This window comes from Rhinolophus ferrumequinum, chromosome 6 (assembly GCF_004115265.2).
Source record: "Rhinolophus ferrumequinum isolate MPI-CBG mRhiFer1 chromosome 6, mRhiFer1_v1.p, whole genome shotgun sequence".
In the NCBI taxonomy this organism is placed as follows: Eukaryota; Metazoa; Chordata; class Mammalia; order Chiroptera; family Rhinolophidae; genus Rhinolophus; species Rhinolophus ferrumequinum.
In genome coordinates this window covers 82,896,952-82,921,994 of record NC_046289.1, presented here as the reverse complement: position 1 = coordinate 82,921,994, position 25,043 = coordinate 82,896,952, and the positions used below count along the sequence as shown (strand labels likewise).

Below are 25,043 nucleotides of genomic sequence, written 5' to 3'. Positions count from 1 at the left end.
TTAGGTTGAGAAAATTCTCTTACATTCCTAGTTTTCTGAGAGGGTTTTTCAAGTCAGGAGTGAATGTTAGATTTTGTCAAGTGCTCTTTTTACAACTACTGAGATAGTCATCTAGTTTTTCTTTTTTAGTCAATATGGTTAATTGCATTGATCGGTTTTTCAAAGGTTAAATCAACCTTATATTCTTGGGATAATTATCACTTATACCAGTGGAGTTTAATGTAATAGAATACAAAAAGTTTATAATTTTAGATTGCATTAACCCTTAAAGAACCTCCTTGTTGAATTTTGATGTGGTGTCAAAGAATATCAACAATTATCTGAAAATATTAGTAAAATACTCCTTCCTTTTCCAGCTACATAACTGTTTGAGGCTAGATTTTTCTCCACATACTGAACAAAAAAGCATTGTATCACAGTAGGTTGAATGCAGAAGCAGAGGGAAGAATCCAGTTGTCTTCTATTAAGCCAGACACAAAAGAGATTCACAAAAATGTAACAATGTCACTCTGTTCACTAATTTTAAAATAGTTATTTTTTATTTTGAAATGTTATTTATGTTAACATATCATGGTTTTAATACTGATATTTTAAAATGAAATAGTAAATACAAACAATTTTTTTACTTAAAAAAATACCATGCATATTGATAGACATAAACCACATAAACAGAAGCTCTTTGGGGTTCTCAGTAATTTGTAAGAGTAGAAAAGAGTGCTAAGACCAAAAAATATGAAATCCTCCGATACAGAGCCAAGTCTGTAGATACCTAGAAGTATGAACCTCCATTTTGGAGAATTATTACATGCTGTAATAGAAAGGAGGAAATAAAGAAGTCTCTGGCTTGGTAACTTCTATTCTTATGTCATTCTTTTGGGAGGGTTAAGAGTTATTTTTATATTTTATTTTTTTATACCTTTGTGATTTGCAGATTTCTTCTAATGAAGTAGTATTTTATACTTGCCTGTTCAGTAATTAAGAACTATCAAGTAAAAATGTGGGAAACTTTAATTCCTTCCTAGATTCATTACTCATTTGCTTCAGAGCCTTGGACAAGTCACGTAATTGGTCTGGAGTTGGTTTCCTTATGACATTAAGGATAAAATACCTCATAACTTTTACCCCTCTGTTAAAAGAAACTTTTTCCCAGCCCATCTGCTCCCAGCTCCTCCATCAGGATCTGCGTTTACTTCCCTATTCCCTAATAACCCCAAGTCACATAGTGCACCCTATGGACTCCAGATGTGCCCTGTTTGCCTACCTGGGAAACCCCACAGTCCTCCCACCTGGACCAGACCCTGGCCTCAGCCCATGAGTGTTCATTCCTCCCAAAACAGAAAAATTTTGTAAACCTGAAATGGTACATGTTAGTGTTGATTGTAATAATTAGGAATACCTTTATGTTTAGATTTGATCATTTAAAATACAATCCTACTATATTAATTTCTTAAAAAATTATTTTGTTCATAAACATTGACATACAGTATCTATCATGTGCCAGCCATCAGTGATTTCAAGATGAAGAAAATATTGTCTTTGCCTTTAAGGAGTTAATAATTTTGCAGGCAAGATAAACATGAAAAACAAAAGCTTACAATATATTGTAATCAGTTCTATCGTAGAAGTGCATATTAGTGCTATGGAAGCATAAAGAACTACAAAGGTAGAGAATCATCTGTTAAGAAAACTAAAGAAAATATTTGTGTCTTATTAATTCTATTATTTAGCCGAATGGAATGGTTCTTTAAGAGAGATGAAAGTAAAACTATTTTACAAAATTACAAAGTAAAAACTTTTTTCATATTGAATGAACTTACCTTGGACTATGAAAAATTAAGCTTTTAACATCAGTGTAATGTATAAAATCAGGGTCGTTGCATGTTTTTGTGATCATATAATAATAGCTAAAGAGGGCAGTGTTCTCAGAGTCAGATATCATTATAATCCAGGAATTTCTTGCTCTAAAAAAAAACAATTTCATGGTCAGTTTAAGCATAAAATACTAATGTATTTGATATTAAAAATAATTTTTCATTCCTACTTCAATAAACCTTCAAAGTGATTTTTAAGTTTTGGGGTTTTTTTAACTTAAACTTTTTTAAAACTTAAACAGGTGGAATCATCTGTTTACCCTGTCCCCAAAGTAATTTGTACCTACTACTAATATAATACTCATATTATAGTTTTTCTAATTTCCTTCACTAGACATTGGGTATCTCATATTACATACACATTGTTTGGCAGGTAGGTGTTCAGTAAGTATTTTTGAATCACTGAATAAATATATTCTTAAAACTTTTTCCATAGGTGCTGCAGATGATTACAATAGAATTGGTTCTTCACTATATGCTTTAGGAACTCAGGATTCTACAGATATATGCAAGTAAGGATTCTGATTAAAAAACATTAAATATAAAGAAAACAAAAATTTTGTTGGTAGCCTGGGCGTACATAATACTTAAGACCCAGCTGACATTTTAGAATATTTTTGTCAAAACACATTGATAATAAAGAGCTTCTTCATAAACTTAGGTCGGTGTCAGTTTTTATGTTCCATTTTTTATTTTTTAAATCTGAGGAATAAAAGTAGACCTTAATATAATATTTTGACCTTTACAAAGGTTTTTTTTTTAATGAAAATGGGCTGATTTGTGTGTGAGACAGAAGGAGAGACAGAATTTGTGTCAAAATGTTGTTTTGATAAAGTTTATTATAAATTAAAAATTCTGTTTAGAATTAGAATGTATATGTATGTATTTCATTGGAAGCCAAATTGATTAAAGTAAAATTTGATGCTATCAGTTTGCACTTTCTAAAGAGACTGGCTGACTTTCTAGTTTTTATAGTTTCGTGAATGTTGGAGCAACTGGATGGGGGTGGTGTGTTGTGCATGTAAGTGTAGAAATGCTTCCCGGAAGTTAGGTTGCACAGCTCTCCTTTACTTGCTTTATGCTGGTTTTTCACTTTAATTGTAATCTAACCATAGGTGATTTTAGTTGCTCCTATAATATTGTTTAAACCCAACTCTTCATTGAAAAATAATTCAAACTTTTTAAAAAATGTTAAGTGGAAAAACTATTTTCATAGTTTATGCCTACCTTTAAACCACATCCTTGAACTTTTCTCTAGTATATCTTCTCATTAGACATGTAAGATGCAAGTTTATGGTCCGACAAAGCAAGGTGCCGTAGCTTACACTAATGAACATGCTGCCTTCCCAAAGAGTTAGTTAAGTCTTTGATAAGAAGGAAAAAAGTGACCCTTGCCATGTGTTATCTTGCATAAACCTGTCAAAGCAAGTTCTTTTTAGTAAAACAAAGTTCATAAAATTGTGTTTTAACTTTCAGTAGTATTTGCCCTAATCCAATTACGTCATCTATAATTACATGTTTTACAGAATACCTTATAATAGTTTGGCATTGGGATATTTTTTTAGCTGGTTGTCAGCATTTGAGAAAGAGGCTGTTTAGTTAAAAGTGAAAGTGAATTGTGAGAAGTTGGTTGTTCATTTTTGTTGTTTTCCAAAACAAAGCAACTCTATCTGAAAATGTTTAAAACGTAACTATCAGTTATCTTCAAGAACTGCGCCAACTTCAATATTTTCCTTTTAAATCAGCCTTTTGTCTCTTTTGTGATTGTTCTGTAAGAATTTTGAAAGTATAGGCTTTATTTAGTATTATGTGGCATATTACTGAAGAATATCAAGACAATTTTTTTAGAGTTTTAATGTATGGCTTAGACTGTTACCCTGAAATGGGAAATTTTTCTGTAACAAATTTGAAATATGTTGTGGATAGAAGTACAGAGAAATTTTTGTTGAACTAAATGAAATAAACAAGACCATTAAATATTATTGTAATGAAATAAGAATGTTCATTATTAATATGTTTTGGCGGTATTATGTGTTTTCTGAATATTTCAAATGGAAAATTATTTAAAGGTAGCTTGTAATGAAATATTTTTCTCTTCCAGGTTTTTTCTCAAAGTTTCAGAACTGTTTGATAAAACGAGAGTAAGTACTGTTAATTAAACTTTGGTAATCTAAAGCTGTGCATACAGTAGTGTTTTAACTGGCGGCAGTGTTTCACTTAATTGAGGAAGATGAGTTATACTTCTGAAGGAAGAAGAAACATTAAGATTTGAAAATTTGAGAATTTTTCAAGAAATTCCGTTTTTATTATGACCTTTTGGTATTTATGTAGATGTTCATATTCTTGATCAGAAAACATGCTCATTATGAATACTGGGTTTATTTTTATGAAGAATGTTCTTTTCCTGGGTCTTTGTAAGCTAGAACAAAGTCTTAGGTTCATTATAACGTTACCAAGACTATATTATTTTTGATTCCCCTTGACAGACTGGTTTAAAAGTGAATTGTATCAATATGAGGCAAGTATACAACTGCAGATAGGTTTCATTCATAGTAGTAATAATTTAATATTGACAATCTTAGTTTTCAGGGATCGGTCCTAGATATCCTAGATACGATAATATTTAACATTTTAATCACTTGATAGAATAGTGAAAATGTTTTTTAGATGTTCAGTGGTACTTAGATGAGAGTGGTAGTGTCTAGTCCATTGTAAAAACCTGATTTCACCATGACCTTTTCAACTGAGTGATGTGTAGTAGAAACAAGTAAAAGAAAAAGAGATATTCTCACACAAAGGAAAAAGTCCTTAATTATATAAATATTGTTATAGAGGGGTCCATATAGCCCATTATTCTGCCTTTGATATTTGTACCAATGAGCATTTTCTGGGAATAGAGTTTTGAGTGTGTGTGTACATTTACATCATAAGAATAGAGATATATAACAAAATAACCTTATGTGTAAGTTTTTTCCAAAGCAAATGTCATGATAGGATTAGGTGTGCAAGATAAGTTATTTTGAGGAACAAAGGAAGGAGCAGGAGTAGATAGGAAGAGCCTTCAGACCATGATGCAGGTCTACACCTGTGAAAGGACAGGGCAGAAGAAGGAGTACTGGGTAGGAAGAGTTTCAGACTGTATCACAGTTCTAAGAAAGTTTTGTCTGGGGTGGACAGGTGGCTCAGTTGGTTAGAGCGCGAGCTCTGGGCAACAGGGCTGCCAGTTCGATTCCCACATGGGCCAGCGAGCTGCGCCCTCTGCAACTAGAATGAAGACAACAAGTTGCAGCTGAGCTGCTGCTGAGCTCCCAGGTGGCTGGGTCGTTCCTTTGGTTGGAGCACATCCTCTCAACCACAAGGTTGCTGGTTTAACTCCCGCAAGGGATGAACTGCGCCCTCTGCAACTAAGATTGAACAACAGTGACTTGACTTGGAGCTGAGCTGCACCCTCCACAACTAAGATTGTAAGGACAACAACTTGACTTGGAGCTGATAGGTCTTGGGAAAAACACCCTGTTCCCCAATAGAGTCCTGGAAATACACACTGTTCCCCAATAAAGTCCTGTTAAAAAAAAGAGAGAGAAAAAGGAAAAAAAGTTTTGTCTGAGTCAAAGGAGCGTCCCTGAGCCACAGTTACCCATTAGAGAAGTTGTGCATCAGGCAGGAATGGGCTGGCACTACTACCCACTGTGCTCTGTGATTGGCTGGGTACAGTCAAGGCAGGGGGGAGGATGGAATATAATCTTGGTACAAACACGATTCTGGATCCAGAGAGATGGCACTGGGGGCTATCAAATAACTGTGCTCCTGGCAGCATGCAATCTCTCTCTCTCTCTCTCTCTCTCTCTCTCTCTCTCTCTCTCTCTCCCTCTCTCCCTCTCTCTCCCTCTCCCTCTCCCCCTCCCCCTCTCCCTCTCCCTCCCCCTCTCCCTCTCTCCCACTCTCCCACTCTCCCACTCTCCCCCTCCCCCCCTTTTCCCAGGGGTGTCTGCTTCTTTTTGCTTCTGCCTCATTTCTTCACTTGTGCCTAGTATGAGTGACTGGCCCCCTCCCCCTCCCTTTGACCCCTTTCCTTTAAGAGGGCCCTCAGCCCAATGGGGCAGAGAGAGGGTCTTGTCCTGTGTCTGGTACCCTTCTGGGACCATTTGGATTGGCTCAAGTGATAACCTAGCAACCTAGGCCACCTCCCTCTTCCTATGGCCTGATGTTAGTCCTTTTCTTCAGCTCAGTTTATTTTATACTCCATAAGCTGGGGCCTGGCTAGGGAAAATCACCAAAGTAAGTGTTTTTTTGTTTTGTTTTTTTGTAAGTGGTTTTTAAAAATGATAATTTTCTCTCCTGCCTTGGTGATGTTAAAGAACAGTAGTGCTTTCAATAATTCAAAAAGTATTTGTTAGTTTTGAGAATCCATTCTAAAAATCACTTGCTGTTCTTAGGTGATAGGTTTTATTTTATTTTTTAATATTTTTTTATTTTTTAATTACAGTTGACATACAGTATTATATTAGTTTCAGGTGTGAAATGTAGTAATTAAGCATTTATGTAACTTTACAAGTGATCACCATGATAAATCTAGTACCCATCTGATATCATACATAGTTATTACAATATTATTGACTGTATTTCCTATGCTGTGTACTTTACATCCCCATGACTATTTTGTAACTACCAAATTCTTCTTTTTTTTTTTTGTAATTAAAGTTTATTGGGGTGACAATTGTTAGTCAAGTACAATTCGAAAATACAGGTGTACAATTCTGTAATACATCATCTGTATATCACATTGTGTGTTCCCCACCCAGAGTTTTCTTTCCATCACCATATATTGGCTAAATTCTACTTCTTAATCCCTTCCCCTTTTCTACCCATACCCCTCCCACCTGGCTACCGTCAAAATGTTAATCTATATCTATGAGTTTGTTTTGTTTTTCAGATTTCACGTGTAAGTGAAATCACATGGTATTTGTCTTTCTCTGTCTGATCTATTTCACTTAACATAATACCTTCCAGGTCTGTCCATGTTTTTGCAGATGACAAGATTGCATTCTTTTTTATAGCTGAGTATTATTCCGTTGTATATATGTTCCACTTCTTTATCCATTCATCTGTTGATAGAAACTTGGGTTGCTTCCATATCTTGGCTATTATAAATAATGCTACAATGAACATATGACTGCATATGTCTTTTCAAGTTAGTGTTTTGGGTTTCTTTGATTAAATACCCAGAAGTGGAGTTACTGGCTCCTTCTTTATCTCTTGTTACAGCCTTTTGTTTTAAAATCTAATATAAGTATTACTACCCTGGCTTTTTTTTTTCTTTTCATTTCCATTTTCATGAAATATCTTTTCCTATCCCTATACTTTCAGTCTGTGTGTGTCTTTCAATCTGAAATTGAGTGTCATGTAGGCAACACATATAAGTGTCTTGTTTTGTTACCCATTCAGCCACCCTGTCTTTTTTTTTTTTTCTTTATTGGGGAACAGTGTGTTTCTCCAGGGCCCATCAGCTCCAAGTCGTTGTCCTAAAATCTAGTTGTGAAGGGCGCAGCTCAGCTCCTAGTCCACTTGCCCTTTTCAATCTTTAGTTGCAGGGGGCGCAGCCCACCATCCCATGGGGGAATCGAATCTGCAACCTTGTTGTTGAGAGCTTGGGCTCTAATCAACTGAGCCATCCAGCCACCCTTCCAGAAGCTCAACAGCAGCTCATTGTCTTTAATCTAGTTGTGGAGGGCGCAGCTCACTGATCCATGTGGGAATCGAACCGGCAACCTTGTTGTTCAGAGCTCGCACTCTTAACCAACCGAGCTATCTGGCCGCCCCAACCACCCTATGTCTTTTTCTTTTTTTTAAAGATTTCATTGGGGAAGGGGAACAGGACTTTATTGGGGAATAGTGTGTACTTCCATGACTTTTTCCAGATCAAGTTGTTGTCTTAGTTGTGGAGGGCACAGCTCAGCTCCAGGTCCAGTTGCCGTTGTTAGTTGCAGGGGGAGCAGCCCACCATCCCTTGCGGGAGTCAAACCGGCAATCTTGTGGTTGAGAAGATGCGCTCCAACCAACTGAGCCATCCGGGAGCTCAGTGGCAGCTCAGCTTAAGGTGCTGTATTCAATTTTAGTTGCAGGGGGCGCAGCCCACCATCCCTTGTGGGAGTCGAGGAATCAAACAGCAACCTTGTGGTTGAGAACCCACTGGTCCATGTGGGAATTGAACTGCAACTGTCGGGGTTAGGAGCATGGAGCTCCAACAGCCTGAGCCACCGGCCGGACCCACCCTATGTCTTTTGATTGGAGCATTTAGTCCATTTACATTCAAAGTAATTGTTGATAATAATGTAGTTATTGCCTTTTTATCATTCATATTTTTTATTGTCTTCTTCTTAAAGTCCCTTTAACATTTCTTGTAATGCTGGTTTGGTGGTGATGAACTCCTTTAGCTTACTCTTGTCTGGGGAGCTCTTTGTCTGTCCTTCGATTCTAAATGATAGCTTTGCTGGAAAGAGTAATCTTGATTGTAAGTCCTTGCTTTTCATCAATTTGAATATTTTATGCCAGTCCCTTCTGGCCTATGAAGTTTCTGTTGAGAAATCAGCTGATAGTCTTATGGGAGCTCCCTTGTAAGTAACTAACTGCTTTTCTCTAGCTGCTCTTAAGAGCCTCTCTTTGTCTTTAAAGTTTAGCATTTTAATTTTGATGTGTCTCGGTCTGGGCCTCTGGGTTTATCTTGTTTGGGACTCTTTACACTTCCTGGGTTTGTATGTATATTTCCTTTGCCAGATTAGAGAAGTTTTCCATCATTATTTTTTCAAATAGGTTTTCAATTCCTTGCTCTCTCTTCTAGTACCACTATGATGCAGATGTTGTCCTAGAAGCCCCTTAAACTGTCCTCATTTTTTGGATTCTTTTTCTTTTTGCTGTTCTGACGGTGTTTTCTGCTACCTTATCTTCCAGATCACTGATTTGATCCTCTGTTTCACCTATTCTGTTGATTCCTTCTAATATATTTTTCATTTCACTTATTGTATTCTTCATTTCTGACTGGTTCTTTTTTATGTTTTCTATCTCCATTTTTATGTTTCCTATCTCTTGTTTGTTCTACCTGAGATCATTGAGCATCCATATAAGCAGTGTTTTGAGCTCTGCTTTTGTCTCCATTTTGTTTAGTTCTTTTCCTGGAGCTTCGTTCTGTTCTTTCATTTGGAACATGTTTCTTTGTCTCCTCATTTTGGCTGCCTTCCTGTGTTTGTTTCTATGTAATAGGTAGAACTGCTATGTTTTCCAGTCTTAGTAGAGTGGCGTTTTGTAGTAGTTGTGCTGTGGGGTTCAGTGGCACGGTCTCCCTGCACACACACTAAGCCAGTTGCTGCAGATGTTTTCTTTGTGTGGGTTGTGTGTGCCCTCCTGTTGTAGTTGAGCCTTGATTGCTGTTGGCATTTCAGTGGCAGGGATTGATTCTTCGACTGATTGGTTATGAGGACTGGCTGTGGCTACAGTGGAGGAGCTTTGGTGCAGGGGCTGACCCTATGGAGCAGGATTTGCTTTAGCAGGGCTCTGGTGCCTGCCCAGTTTGCCCTTTGGGTGTGTCATCTGTAGAGGTGGTTGTGTGGTGCTCTGGTATGGTTTGAAGCAAGCCACCAGGTGTGTTTGTTGTTGAGCCTCTTGGGAGAGGCGCTAGTGCAGTCCAAGATCAGCCACTACCTTTGACCTGCCCAGGGCCACTTGATATGAGCTACAAAGTAATCTGCGATGGTTGCCACTTGTGCTGTGCTTGGAGGTGCCTGGGAAAGGGTAAGCTGCAACCTGAGGCCAGCTGCTGCTAGTGCCAGTTGGGGCTGCTTAGCAAGCAGTATGGGACACACTGAGGCCAGACTCTGTTTGCTTGGGGGCTTGTGAACCTTTGAGAGATTTTAGGAAAGTCTGTAGCATGGAAAAGATACTGGAAGCAACTTTGGTGAGCCTGCAAGTTGGGTGGGGTGGGATCTCAGGGAATCACCAGGGCAGGGCAAACAATGTTAGCTAGGTTAATGGAGCCTGCTTGCACAGGCTAGATTGGGGGAGATGTCAACAAAGGAACAGTGGCTTCTGCTGGCACTTCTGTCTGGGAGAAAGCTGCCCCTCGAGTCCTCACTCTGAAGCCAGACAATTCACTTCCTCCCCATATGTCTCTGGTGCCTTTTGAGCTCCCGCCCTAACGCTGGAGCTCAGAGCAAGTGAGTTTGTCAGCAAGTAAGTCCATGTATGGGGCTGTTAAGAGGAGTACCTGGGACTCCAGCAACCCTCCATCTTACTCAGCCACAATCTCTGCTGGTTTTCACAGCTAGAAGTTATGGGGGGCTTCTATTCTCATTATTGGAACCCTGGACTGGGGAGCCTATTGTGGGATTGGAACCCCTCACTCCTTGAGGGTGGAGCCTCCATAGCCAAGATATCCCTCCCAATTTTTAACTGCCACACGTGAGTGTGGGCCCAGCCCTTTCCATGTCTCTATATCTCCTACCAGCCTCAACATGGTTTCTGTATATCCTTAGTTATAGAACTTATGTTCTCAATGATGGTTTTTCTGTAGTTTAGTGTAATTATGATGTGGTCGTGGGAGGAGGTGAGCACAGCGTTTGTTGACTTATTCTGCCATCTTGACTGGAAGCCAGCAAGCAATTTCTCTTGAAGGGGATTGGAGTGGCATATTTCCATAGCCACTACAATCCTTATTTCCTTCAGTGTTTGCATGTTGTTCTGGTTATTCTTGCTGTGTAACAAACCATCCTAAAATCAGTAGCTTAAAACAATAGCCATTTTATCATGCTAATGAATTATTTGGGTCAGGAATTTAGAAAGGGCACATCATTAACTCTGCTCCCTGATGATCTCAACAGGGAAGATATGAAGGCTGGGGCTGGAATCATCTGAATCACGCATATGTCTGGGGTTCATACTGGCTGTCAGCTGGGACTTTTGCTGGGGCTGTTGACTGTAACACCTACACGTGGCTTTTCTATGGAGCCACTTAGACTTCTTCACAACATGGTGGTTAGATTCCAAAAGTGAGCGTCCCAGAAGATGGCAAGTGGAAGCTGCTACTTTATAAGGCCTGAGCCTGGAAACTGGCATAACATCACTTTTGTATTGGTCAAGCAGTCTTAGAGCTCAGATTCAAGGGGAGGGGCACATACCATAATATAAGGAGAGGAGCCATATTTAAAATCACCCAACATCCATGTAGCATGTTATCTAAATTTATCTAAGTCAATTTTTAATCTGTTAGGTTAAGAAGTTCCATAAGTTTATTTCTCCATAAAGTAATATTTTTTAAGAAGCGTCAAGTTTTTTCTGACTTTGTATTGAAGTATATTATACATATAGGAAAGAGCACATAGCAGAAGTGTACATCTCAGTGAACTTTTACAAATTTAACACATCCATGTAATGAACACCCAGATCAAGAAACAGAACATTACCAGCAACCCAGATGCCTTGCCCCACCTTCAGCTGCCTTCTGAGTCACCACCTCCTGCAATGGTAACCATTATCCTAGCTTCTAACAGCATAGATTAGTTCTGTTTTCTTATTTTACATAAAGCATTATGCAATATGCATTCTTTTATGCCTGGTTTCATTTACTCAATATTATGTATATAAGATTCACCCATGTTGTTACATGTAGGTATGTTTCCTTCATTTTTTTTTAATTATATCGGGGAATAGTGTGTTTCTCCAGGGCCCATCAGCTCCAATTAGTTGTCCTTCAATCTAGTGGAGGGCGCAGCTCACTATCCCATGGGAGAATTGAACCGGCAACCCTGTTGTTCAGAGCTCGCACTCTAACCAACTGAGCCATCCGGCTACCTGTTTCCTTCATTCTTATTGCTGTATAGTATTCCATTGCAAGAATACACCTAAATTTATTTATTTTTTCTACTGTCAGTAGGCATTTGGGTAGTTTATAGTTTGGAGCTCTTTGCAAATAGTACTGCCAAAACGATTCTTGTATACCTTCAGCTGAACATAAGTATATATTTCTGTTGGGTATAGATAACGAGGAGGGGAATTGGTGGATCATAGGGTATCCATGTGAAAAGCTTTCATAGATACTGCCAAACTGTTTCCCAAAATAATTGTACCAATTTACATTCCCATCAAAATGAATGTGAGCATTGGGTTGCTGCACAAGCTTGTAATACTTGGTATCTTTTTTATTTTAGCCATTCTGGTAGATGCATAGGGTTTTTTTTTTTTTAACTTTATTTTGACAATAATTTTAGACTTACAGAAAAGTTGTAGGAATAGTACAAAGAATTTACGTACATGCATCACCCAGATTTCCTGAATATTAACATTTTCTACATTGCTTAAAGTTCTTGTATACCAAAAAGTCCATATTCATTCTGTTTTTTGCCCTTTGTGCACATCTCTTTTTTTAAAGATATGAATTAATTTTTATACATAATACGATTATTAATGATTCCCCTTAATGTCATCAAATATCCAGTACACAGATGTTCCCAGTTGTCTCATAAGTGACTTTTACAGTGGAGTTTGAGTCAGGATCCAAACAAGGTCTCACTGTTGTATTTGTATTTCCCAGTGTTGTATTTGGTTGACATAGTACATCTATTTTTATCAAACTGTCTCTCCAGACTGAATGAAGAGTTCTCATCTTTTTAGCCTGACATGGCTACTTCCCATTTAATCTCAACTCAAACTAACCACATCTGTTTATTAGGTGTCTTCGGGCACATTTTGTTAACATTTTGACTATGTTTTCTGGTTGTCCTCAGCAGGAGGATTGGTTTGAATTACTTAGTCTACCATTGTCAACCTGTATTATTTTAAAATCATGTGTACATATCAGTTGCCATTGAAATGAATAGAGAGAAAATATAAGTGAAGCTGAAAGGTGATACTGAAATTCATTATAGCCAAGAAATTGAGTGAAATATAGTCCTTCCATAAATTCACTAATCTCATTTGATCTTCTTATCAGAGTTACAAAGAAAAGTAACAGACGAGCAGAAAAAGGTTATTTATCACTTTAAATTTTTATAGTAATTAAGAAAGAAAACACTGAGTGTAGACTGTAAGTGCTGATTAAATGCCCAATTTTTTTCCCTTTTTCCAGAAAATAGAAGCACGAGTATCTGCTGATGAAGACCTCAAACTTTCTGATCTTTTAAAATATTACTTAAGAGAATCTCAAGCTGCTAAGGTAACTGTTGTTCAAATAGACTGTTTTACAAAAAGTCATCTCTTTAGAGGTTGTTAAACTTAAGGTTATTTAAGATGATTTATCTCTTGATTTTAAATTATATTTTCAAGTGAAATTTTTTTTCTCATTTTAAAAATTGTAGATTAGGGAACCCCACATAAAAGTTTTCTCAGTAAACTTCTGATACAATATAGTATGGAACTTTTTTTAAAAAAAATGAATTGGGTGTATTAATTCAAGTAAAATGCCTGCGAAAACAAAAGTAAAACCCCCAAATATTAATTGTATAGCTAAAGGATTCCTAATTTGATCTATATAAGTCCTCTGTTGCGGGTGAGAGAACTATAAAACAAGGATATTTTTTACTTTAAGGCAACTCAAATTTCCTTTTGGAAATCTGTCTTTGTGCAAGACTAAAACTCTTACTAATCAAAAAAATGTTTAAAAATAACATCTTGAAAGCACTGAAAACTGGGTGGCTTGGATACTTCAAAATCTGTGTTAATTTATGGATTGAGACATTGTACAGAAAATTCCCATTTGATCAGTGGTGAACACCTAACCCTTTTAACTTTGAGGACTTGGATACTTGCAAATATACCATCCATATCAAATTACTTTAAATCGGATGGTATCTTATAAACTATTTACATTGGATGGCCAGGATAAAATGAATTGTTCACTTTTGAAGACTTTAAATTCATTATTTTATTATAATATGTAGTTGTTAATAGATAACTTTTTAGAACAGGACATGACTGAAAGTAAATCTAATTTTTTTTGGTAACCACCAGAATGAATTAAAATTTAATTATAAGAATAAAACTACAATGAGGTATCACTACACAACTTAATTAGAATGGCTAAAATGAAAAAATTCTGACAAAAATTACAGCAATTGGAACTTTGATAGTATTGGGACTGTGATACAGTACTTTGGGAAAGTGTTGCAGTTTCTTTAAAAATTAAACATAGGCTACCCTGTGTTCCAGTAATTCCAGTTTCAGGTATTTGAAAGCATATGTCCCCACAGATGTTCACAGCAGCTTTATTTGTAATATCCAAAAACTGGCAACAACCCACATGCCCACCAAAAAGTGAGTGGATAAACAAATTGTGGTACAGCCATACAATGAAATGTCACTCAGCAATAAAAAGGAATTAACTACTCATACATGCAACAACATGGATGAATCCCAAAATAATTTTGCTGAGTGAAAGACGCCAAATAGTAAAAACCATAGTTTATATACTAGAGTTCACTCTTAGTGTTGTTGTACATTCTGTAGGTTTCAACAAATATGTAATGACATGTATCCACCGTCATAAGTATCATAAAGAGTAGTTTCACTGCCCTAAAAATCCTGTGCTCCATTCATCCTCCTTCCCTCCAACCCCTTTTGATTTTTTTTATTATTATTATCTCCATAGTTTTGTTTTTTCCAGAATGTCATATAGTTCAGCTTTTTCAGATTGGCTTTTTTTCATTTAGTAATATGCATGTCCTCTATGTCTTTTCATGGCTTGATAACACTTTTTAGCATGGAATAATATTCCCTTGTCTGGTTGTACTAAATTTATCCACTCACCTATTGAAGGACATCTTGGTGGTTTCCAAGTCTTGGCAGTTATGAATAAAGCTGCTATAAACATCCCCATGCAAGTTTTTGGGTGAACATAAGTTTTCAGTTCCTTTGAGTAAATACAAAGGAGCTCAATTGCTGAATCATATGCAGAGTATGTTTAGTTCTGCCAAACTGTCTCCCAAAGTGGCTGTACCATTTTGCATTCCCATCAGCAATGAATGAGAGTTCTTGTTGCTTCACATCCTCACGAACATTTGGTGTTGTCAGTGTTGTGAATTTTGGCCATTCTAACAGATGTGTAGTGGTATCTCTTTGTTTTAATTTGCATTTCCCTGATGACATGATGTGAAGCATATTTTGACATACTTGTTTGCCCTCTATGTATCTTCTTTCGTGAGGTGTCTATTAAAAAAATTGGTCTTTATATAGTCAATAATGTTGTAAAGATTTTGTAGGGTGTCAGATGGGCACATGTCTTATTAGGGAGACCACTTCATGGACAGTGTAGATACTTGACCACTGCACTGTACACCTGAAGCTGAAGCTGAATAATACTCTTTGTCAACTATAATTTTATATAGTCACGGGATATGGAATCCAGCACAGGAAATAGAGTCAATGGAATTATAATAGATATATATGATGTCATAGGGGCAATAGATTGGGGGAGGGGAGTTATCTCTTTGTGAGAGGTGAAATGTCTAACTATTGTTTTGTACACCTGAAGCTAATAATAAAAAACTTAAAAAAATTGGTCTTTAGCCCATTTTTTTAATTGAGTTGTTCATTTTCCTATTGTTGAGTTATAAGAGTTCTTTGTATATTTTGGATAACAATCCTTTATCAGATATATCTTTTATAAATATTTTCTCTTGGTCTGTGGCTTGTCTTCTCATCCTCTGGAGAGTGTCTTGCCTAGCAGGAAATTTTAATTTTAATGAAGTCCATCTTATCAATTATTTCTTTCATAGATCATGCCTTTAGTGTTGTATCTAAAAAGTCATCATCAAACCCAAGGTCATCTAGATTTTCTCTTATGTTATCTTCTAGGTGTTTTATAGTTTTGCATTTTATATTTAGGCCTATAAACCATTTTAGGGTAATTTTTGTAAAAGGTGTAAGGTCTGTGTATCAATTCATCTCTTTGCACGTGAATGTCCAGTTTTCCCGGCACCATTTGTTGAAAAGACTTTTTTTTTCCCTTGTATTGCCTTTGCTCCTTTATCATAGGTCAGTTGACTGACTATATTTGTGTGAGTCTAGTTCTAGGATCTATTCTGTTCTGTTGATCCAATACCATACCATCTGGATTGCTGTAGCTTTGTAGTAAGGCTTAAAGTAGTGTCAGTTCTCTGACCTTGTTATTCTTCTTTAATATTGTGTTGATTATTCTGTGTCTTTTGCCTGTCTGCATAAACTTTGGGATTAGTTTGTCAGTATCTACAAAACAACTTGCTGGGATTTTTATTGAGATTGTGTGGAATCTAAAGGTCAAGTTGAACTGATTTTTACAATATTGAGTACCCCTATCCATGATCATAAAATACCTATTTATTTAGTTCTTTGATTGCTTTTTTCAGAGTTTTGTGGTTACCTCATACAGATTTTGTGCATATTTTGTTAGATTAATACTTAAGTATTTCATTTTATGGGGTGCTAATGTAATATTGTGTTTTTAATTTCAAATTTCACTTGTTCATTGCTGGTATATAAGAAAGAAAGCCGTTGACTTTTGTGTTTTAATGTTGTATACTACAGCCTTGTTACACTCATTTATTAGTTCCAGGAGGTTTTTTGTAGATTCTTTCAGATTTCTACATGAACAGTCATATGTCATCTGTGAACAAAGATAGTTTTATTTCTTTCTTCCCAATCTGTATACTTCGTATTTCCTTTTCTTATTGCATTATCTAGGACTTCTAGTACTATGTTGAGAAGGAGTGGTGAAATGGGACATCCTTGTGTTGTTCCTAATGTTAGTGGGAAAGCTTCTAGTTTCTCATTATAATAATTGTGATGTTAGCTATAGGTTTTTTGTAGATGTTCTTTATCAAGTTGAGGAGGTTCCTTCTATTCGTAGTTTGCTGATACAGTCAATTAATTGTTGACAAACGTATTAAGACAGGTTAGTGGGGAACAGAATAGACTTTTCAACAAATGGTGCTGGGACAACTGAAAAGTCACGTGAGAAAGAATAATATAATGTTGGACCCTTCTTACATCATATATAAAAATTTACTCAAAGTGGATTAGAGACTTAATTAAATATAAGACCTAAAACTACGTGTAACATTTTCTTTTACCCTTCTTCCGCCCCCGCTCCCCGTCCTTCAAGCCGCTGTTTCTCAGTCTAGTTGTGTAAACACAGCTCCCTGGCCCACGCTGGTATTATGAGCCTTGCGCTCCCCGCACTGAGGTAGTCGGTTGCTGTTCGTTGGTAAGCTGACCGCTCACAGCAGCTCACGGCAGCTCTCGCCGGCTGCCAGATGCTCACGCTGGCTGCCGGCCAGCGCTGGCCACTCATGACAGCACTCAGTAGCCCAGTCCGACCTCTGGCTGTTCACGGCAGCCCAGCTCCAGGGAGAGCCCTTGTTCACAGTCTTAGCTGTAGAAGGTGCAGCTCATTGGCCCATGTGGGAATCAAACCGGCCACCTGGGCGTTAGGAGCATGGCGCCCCAACCCCCTGAACCACCAGGCCGCCAGTTGTATAACATTTTTAGAAGAAAACATAAACAAATCTTTGTGACCTCGATTAGGCATTGGTTTCTTAGATATGACACCGAAACACAGCAAACAAACAAAAAAATAAATAAATTAGACTTTTATTAAAATTAAAAACTTCTGTGTGTCTGAGGACATTATCAAGAAAAGTGAGGGGCGACCAGAGAAGTGAGGGGCGACCAGATGGCTCAGTTGGTTAGAGCGCGAGCTCTCAACAACAAGGTTGCCGGTTCAATTCCCGCATGGGATGGTGGGCTGCACCCCCTGCAACTAAGATTGAAAACAGCGACTGGACTTGGAGCTGAGCTGCGCCCTCCACAACTAGATTGAAGGACAACTTGACTTGGAGCTGATGGGTCCTGGAAAAACACGGTTCCCCAATAAAAATTTTTAAAAAGAAAAGTGAAAAAAACCCACACTAGGAGAAAATATTTATAAATCATGTAATTCTGTATAAGATGGCATCCAGAATATATAAAGAACTCATAACTCCATAAAAAGACAAATAGCCCAATTTGAAAATGTGTAAAGGACTAAAATAAACGTATATACAAATGGCTAATGAATACATTAAAAAAAGTTTCAACATTAGCCATCAGGGAAATGCAAATCCAAACCACGATGAGATTTCACCTCACACCCACTAGGTAGTTTTAATCAGAAAGATAGCAAGTGTTGACAAGGATGTGGAGAAACGGGAGCACGCACAGTGCAGCCAGCCCCTTTGGAAATCAGTCTGGTGGTTTCTCAATAGGTTCAATGTAGAGTACCAGGTGACTCAGTAATTCCACACCTAAGTAATGAGATACAAAAGAGAAATGAAAACCAAGTGTCTATCAACTGATGATAAATCAATGTGTAATATTTGTACAATGAAATATTTAGAAATAAAAAGGAGTGAAGTACTGATTGATTCGTGCTGTAACAAGGATGAACTTGAAACTTTATGTTAGGTGGAACAGCCATACACAAAAGGCTACTTTTTATATGATTCCATATAATGAAATGTCCAGAGTAGGCAACTCTGTAGAGACAGAAAGCAGATCAATGGTGGGGGGAGGGAGAGGAATGGATGGAGAGCAACTGCTAATGGATATGGGGTTTCTTTTTGGGTGATGAAATTGTTCTAAAATTAATTGTAGTGATGGTTACACAACTCTGGGAGCATCCTAAAAACCATTGAATTGTATACATTGAATGCGTGAACTATATGGTATGTGAATTATATCTCAGTAAAGCTGTTATTAAAAAAAATTTAACTGGAATGTGGCATTCACTGTACAAGTGTTAGCTCTGGTGGTGATGATTGGGTGGTGGTGGTGGTGGTGGTGGAGTGTAACTACCAGAAAGGAAACATGCAGCATATATTATTGTGAAGCATTCTGTTTTATAGGATCTCCTTTATCGAAGATCTAGGTCATTAGTGGATTATGAAAATGCTAATAAAGCATTGGATAAAGCAAGAGCAAAAAATAAAGATGTTCTGCAGGCTGAAACATCCCAACAATTATGTTGTCAGAAATTTGAAAAAATATCTGAATCTGCGAAACAAGGTACTGTTATAATAACCTTTAATCATAAGGTATGCTTTATACTAGTATATAAATTAAAGCTTATCCTAATGTCTTTTGTTCACAGAACTCATAGATTTTAAGACAAGAAGAGTTGCTGCATTCAGAAAAAATTTAGTGGAACTGGCAGAGTTAGAACTGAAGCATGCAAAGGTAGTGTCATATTAAAGATTTAATAATTTAAGGAATTTATAACTTAGAATGGAATCATTTATGAAATTGATTCTAAGGGATACTGTAAGAACTATTTCTGAATTGGAATTATGTTATCCAAGATTATTTCACGCCTTAAAAATATTTAGTTTTAGTAGATAAATATCTTTATAGAGTTTTTATAAAGTGTTTACTTTGAAGTAAGCCCTTTCTTGTAGTTAACATAAAGATAAAGCTTGGCCCAAACCTTACGGTAATTTTTTAAATGGAGAATCTTAGAATTGAGAGGGATTTTGAAGATCATCTAATTCAAACAAGAATAATATCTATGTCTCTGATGATCAGCTCTGCAAGACTGTAGTAACTAATATGGAAACCAGTATCATTTTTTGATTAGTTGTTTACAAAAATACATCTTTCTTAATATAAACATTCCTTAAAAATTTATTTAATATTGCTGTCTTCAGAGGGACTGAAAATTAAAAATGTATTCAAAATTCCCAAAACTATAAATAAATATTAAAGAAATTTAAATAAACTTTTAAATGTTATTTTTTTGATACACTTTATAGCATTTACACTTCTGAAGTTACTAAAGCCTAAACACAAATCTGCTTCTTTGTAACTGACATATTGGTGAAAGTTTTGTCATGTAAAATACAAGAAAGATAAGCTTTCATTCCACTTTTACAGTTTACCCTTCAGATATTTGAATAGTTTGTATTATCTATGTATCTTCTGTCCTCCAGGCTAGACATCCTTGGGCTAAATATTTTTCATCCCATAACACCTCAACAAGGTTTTTATATTATCACCCTCTTGTCATTGCTTTTTAAAATATTACACCTGGAAATAAAAACATTTTTCTCTACGTGGACGGATTATTGTGCACATTTCTTCTTAAACAACATGTTTTATATATATAAGTGTTTTTTTAACTTTCATATTGCACTAGATTTATTTGGCTTATAATCACACCCTTTTTTTTTCATTTTTGTAGTAAACAAAATTTACCATCTTAACCATTTTTAAATGTTATGGTTCAGTAGTGTTAGGTAGTGTTAGGTACATTCACATTGTGCTAAAGATCTCTAGAATTTTTTTCATTTATTGAGCCTATAGTATTTAAAATGTAATTGCAGGTCACATTTATGTCTTAAATGTTAGCTTGCTACTTTTATCCCAATGTATCCCAGTCTTTTGGAAACGTGGATTTGCTCGTATAGTACTTCACTGTTATACTAGTTAATCCTCCCAAGTGATGGACATTTGTAATTTGTATGAACTTAACCTTTTATGTCTTCGTCTAAATTTTTATTTAAAAGATTGATCAGGACGCAAGGAATCAACATTTGTTAATCTAATTGTAAAAGTATGTGGCACCAAAAAAGTCTCAATTATCAGTTTCTCCCTTTATTTCTATACTAATTGATATTAACTTATTTTCTGTGGTTGTAGTTATTTATATAGTTATGAATTCACCTATTTATATTATCATCAACCATTATTTCTCCATTTTATCTATTAAGGATATAAGAAGTGTCAAATTCTTCATTAAAATCAAGATATATATTGTCTGATTTCTTGGTCTAATAACCTTGTCAGAAGAAAATGCTTTGAGAAGCTTGGCATGGTTTATATTTACTAAACCTTTGTTGGTTTCTAATGTTCATTGTTTCTTTTTAAAGAGGTTATAAACTAGGATTTTGTTACAGATGGAGGAGGGGTTGGCAAACTGCAGCCTGTGAGCCAGGAATGGCATTTATGTTTTTAAATGGTTATTTTAAAAAAGCAAAAGAATAATATTTCATGGCATGTGATAATTCTATGAAATTCAAATTTAATCTGTAAATAAAATTCTATTGGAATATAGCCAAGCTCATTCATTCATGCTTTGTCTATGATTGCTTTCACAGAACTACAGCAAAGTTGAATAGCTGAAACAGAGACCGAATGTCTCTCAAAGTCTAAAATGTTTATGATTTAGCCCTTTACGGAAAGAGTTTGCTGACCCCTACTACAGACTGATGTCAGCCTCTGATTTCCAGATTTTATATTTTTTCAAATCCTTTCTGAAATGTGTTCTCTGTGTTGAACTTTCTGATAGCTCTTCTAGTCCAATGGCTCTTAACTGGAGGCAGTTTTGCTTCCCAGGAGACATTTAGCAGTTTCTAGAGACATTTGTGTTTGTCACAATGCAGGGGAATGGTTACTGGCATGTAGTGGGTAGAGGCCAGGGATGCTGCTAAACATCCTAGAATACACAGGACAGCCCCCAAAAGGCAGGGATTATATGGCCCAAAATGTCCGGATTGCCAAGGCTGAGAAACCCTGCTCTGTTGTCTAAGATTTCTTAATGATTTTGTATATCTGAACAGAGGCCCATTTTGGTCCCACAATCCACATAAATTGTTCCATAAAGACTAGATATTAGTTAAATTTACAACAAGATGCTTTGAAAGTACTTTGGATTTCACTTATTATAACTGGGATACATGTTGCCACATAGTTGAAATCTGGTTATAACAGAAAACTAAGTAGTTCAATCACTTTTGTGTCCTTGCAAATGGTTTCAGATTCTTTATTAATGAAGTATGATAAGGACAGTAAAAAAAAAAAAAAGTGATGATGCTCATGACGAGGGTTTGAAATGAGTCCTCATGTGCCCTGTTGGAAAGTTGTGGGTTAGGGCACACCCTTTAGGAGGGCAGTTTGGCGGGGTGTCAGTGCAGGGTGTGTGTCTTTTTGACTCAGCAGTCCCACTTGAGAAATAATACCTTTAAGAAGATAATTTTACAAATATAGACAGGATCAAAGTTATTTGTCACTATCCTGTTGTTATACTGGCAAAAAATTGACATTAACCTGAACAGCCAAAATTTTTAAATGTTTATTTTCACTTAATTTCAGACGTTCAGAAAGTTTTAAGAAAAGTACAAAAAATTCCTGGATACTCTTCACCCAGATTCTCTAAATGTGCATATTACCACATTTGCTTTGTCCTCCTCTTCCTGCCCTCCCCACCTTTATACACATACTCACACATATCCGTACACATTTATTGTTGTCGTAAGCCATTTGAGTAAGTTGCCTCTTCACTCTTAAACACTTCAGTGTGAGTTTCCTAAAATCAAGTAATTCTCCTAAATCCTCATTATAATAATAAAGATCAGGAATTTATACTGATACAATGCTTATCTAATCCATAGGCCTTTATTCACATTCCACCAGTTGTCTCAATAATGTCCTTAATGTCAAAAGGATGATGTGTTGCATTCAGTGCACATATTTTATACTGTGGAATTAAGAAGTATTTTGCAGGGATTCTTAAATATCCCATCACTCAACCAGCACTATCAAATAGAACTTTGTGCAATGATGGAAGTGTTCTATAATCACCACTATCCAGTATGGTAACCACTAGCGTCATGTGGCTATCGAACATTTGAAATGTGGGTAGTGCAACTGAGGAACTGAGTTTTTATTTTCTTTCAATTAAAATAAGTTTAAACTGTAGATAGCTGTACATAGCTAATGGCTACAGTATTGGCATTTTAGCCTCACACTGCTTTTTAGCCTCTATTCATGAATTTTGTCTGAATCAGTTATTATGATGGTTGCCAAATGGTCATTTTCTAATTCCATCATTCTTTATACATTATAGTTGACTTTCTACTCATAAGGAAGAGGTTTTCCTTCACCCCCATTTATATAGTAATGTAATCTAAATATACTTAAATTTGTCTTTATACATGTCTAAATTTAGATGCCAGTTTATGTTTTTTACAAATGGGTGCTTAGGTATGAATTTTATAGAATACTTTTGTATGTAATCTTACTGTTTTTATAAAAACTGCTATAAATCTATGCTGATGAATATTTTAATGGCTAAAGGAAAGTGATAACCTATCTTACAGTCAGAAAATGTTCAGTAGTTTAATTTGGACACAGAGGACATATTTTCTCTCTCATTAGAACATGCCAAATAATTCAAAATATTAATATTGTCTAGACGGAAATTTACTGAAGAATCTAGTGTGTGGAAAATAATTGTACATGAAACAAATTATATCATTTTATGTCTGTAAACCTTTATTTGTATGTAATAAATAGCTGTTTCTAAAATTGTTCTTTTTTAACAAGTTTAAAGTTATATGATTTCTAATAGTGTGTATTTTCAATAAGACTCTTCCAAGCTATTTGAACTTCATGATTTATTTTCCCTTCCTTTTTAGGGTAACCTACAGTTGCTGCAGAACTGCCTGGCAGTGTTAAATGGAGACACATAAGCCACACTCCACCTTCTGGTTAAAAAGGGCTGCCTTCCTTCAGATTGTATTTTTGTTTTCTTAATGACGTTAGGCATTTATTGCTCACTGAAAACAAGAGAAACAGCTGACAAAGTGCATCTACTCTCCTTTCTTTTGAGAAACAATGGAGCGGTGCCGTCCACAGGTGTGCCAGTCTGGTGAAGGCCGCACTCCTGCACCTGCGTGCTCCCAGGGCAGTTGTCATTCCTCGTGCGCTCCTCCTCAAAAGCCCAAAGTTAAGTCTTTTTTAAAGTAGCCTCTATAACTTTATTTTATGAATAGTATTCCTTATGGCTGCCAATCTTATTTACCTTTAAGTAATTTCTGAAGTTTAACCCTTTCAAAAATATATTCTTCAAACAAGATGAAGATTGCCATTACCTTTTTGAATTTTGTTTTTAAAAAAACATTGTATACCATGTTAGCTCATTCATGTATCCTGGTAAAGCATTAATCAGACTTATTTTTAATTAATGAATATTTCTTAGAAGTTTTGGGACACACTTTATGTAATCTTTCTAAGTATGATTTCTGAAAAAAAGCAAATGCATTAGTATGTTTGCCTTAAACTTGTAGACTAAACCAACTATTGTCAAATAAACAGTGATAACAGTGATGGTTTTTAATTCTGTGGTCATTGTATCACTCTAAAACCTGGAGTAGCCATAAAAATCTACTCCTATATAATGCTAGACAGAGCAGGTCTTAATTTTTCTTCCTTTAAAGTAGCATAGTGAACCAAGTTCACCAATCCCTTTTCAAAAGAATGAACTGCTTCTCTGCTTTTAGCACTTCATAGAAAATGAAATTGGGCAGAGGCAGGTTAGGAACTATTTCTAAAATGCAGGAGCTAAGAATATGGTCTGTTATGGTTTCCTGGATTCATCCCTAGCTCAGCCAATTAACCATGTGACATGACATTGAGCTACTTAGTATGTAGAGAGAAAGAGGGCTGCTACAGAGAACAACAGCACTTGACATGGGGAAAATACTGCAATATTTGGCATAAAAGGGTACAAAAGGATACTAATTATCAGTAGCTATATTCCAAATATTGGCCTTTCTAATGTGAATGAACATTATGTAATACCTAGTTTAAAATTAGATTGAGTGGTTGAATTTTTCTACTGTCTTTTTCTAATTTTTATCCCGTTTGGAAACCACAGGCATTTGGGTTGGTCACCCCTCAGGTGGGTTCTTAGTTTGCGTCTTCCCAAACCCTTCTGAAGAAGGCCTGGCCTACCAGCCTAGTCAAGGTGATTCCAGCCTTCCTCTGCAGCATGTTCTCTTGCCTCACTGCTGTGCTGGTTAATGTTTCTCTCTCTCTAATGTTTCCCGATGCCCTTTGAACTGTTGATTTTTCTGTTGGCTGAGAGATGTGTGTTTTGTCCTTCATGTCACCTTCACTGGTGAAAATGGACCCATGTGATGTTCGTCAGTGGGTGAACGTGGGACAGAGAGCCCTAGCTTCTGGATTCGGTACACTTCCTTCACCCGCTGCCCTTGGCCTCAGGCAGGTTCACTTGACCTCTCTCTGCCTCAGTTTCTCTGCTATAAATGACATGTTGACCTACCTCACAGGGGTGTTGTGAGGATTAATAAATGTTGGTACAGTGCTTTGGAAATTGAA

The 25,043-nt window shown here is 36.4% G+C and overlaps 1 protein-coding gene across 2 annotated transcripts in view; it reads left to right on the top strand.

The window, feature by feature from the left end:
• Positions 1–25,043, top strand: part of SNX6 (sorting nexin 6) — a 50,800-nt gene extending 25,757 nt beyond the window's left edge. Inside the window, exons 9-15 of one of the 2 annotated variants that reach the window (XM_033109030.1) lie at positions 2,308–2,383; positions 3,973–4,012; positions 11,304–11,384; positions 12,985–13,071; positions 18,773–18,932; positions 19,018–19,103; positions 23,339–25,043. In XM_033109030.1, coding sequence (XP_032964921.1) covers positions 2,308–2,383; positions 3,973–4,012; positions 11,304–11,384; positions 12,985–13,071; positions 18,773–18,932; positions 19,018–19,103; positions 23,339–23,392 — 584 coding nt within the window. In that variant the 3' untranslated portion in view covers positions 23,393–25,043. The remainder of the gene's footprint in view (positions 1–2,307; positions 2,384–3,972; positions 4,013–11,303; positions 11,385–12,984; positions 13,072–18,772; positions 18,933–19,017; positions 19,104–23,338) is intronic. The other variant, XM_033109031.1, reaches the window with a different exon arrangement.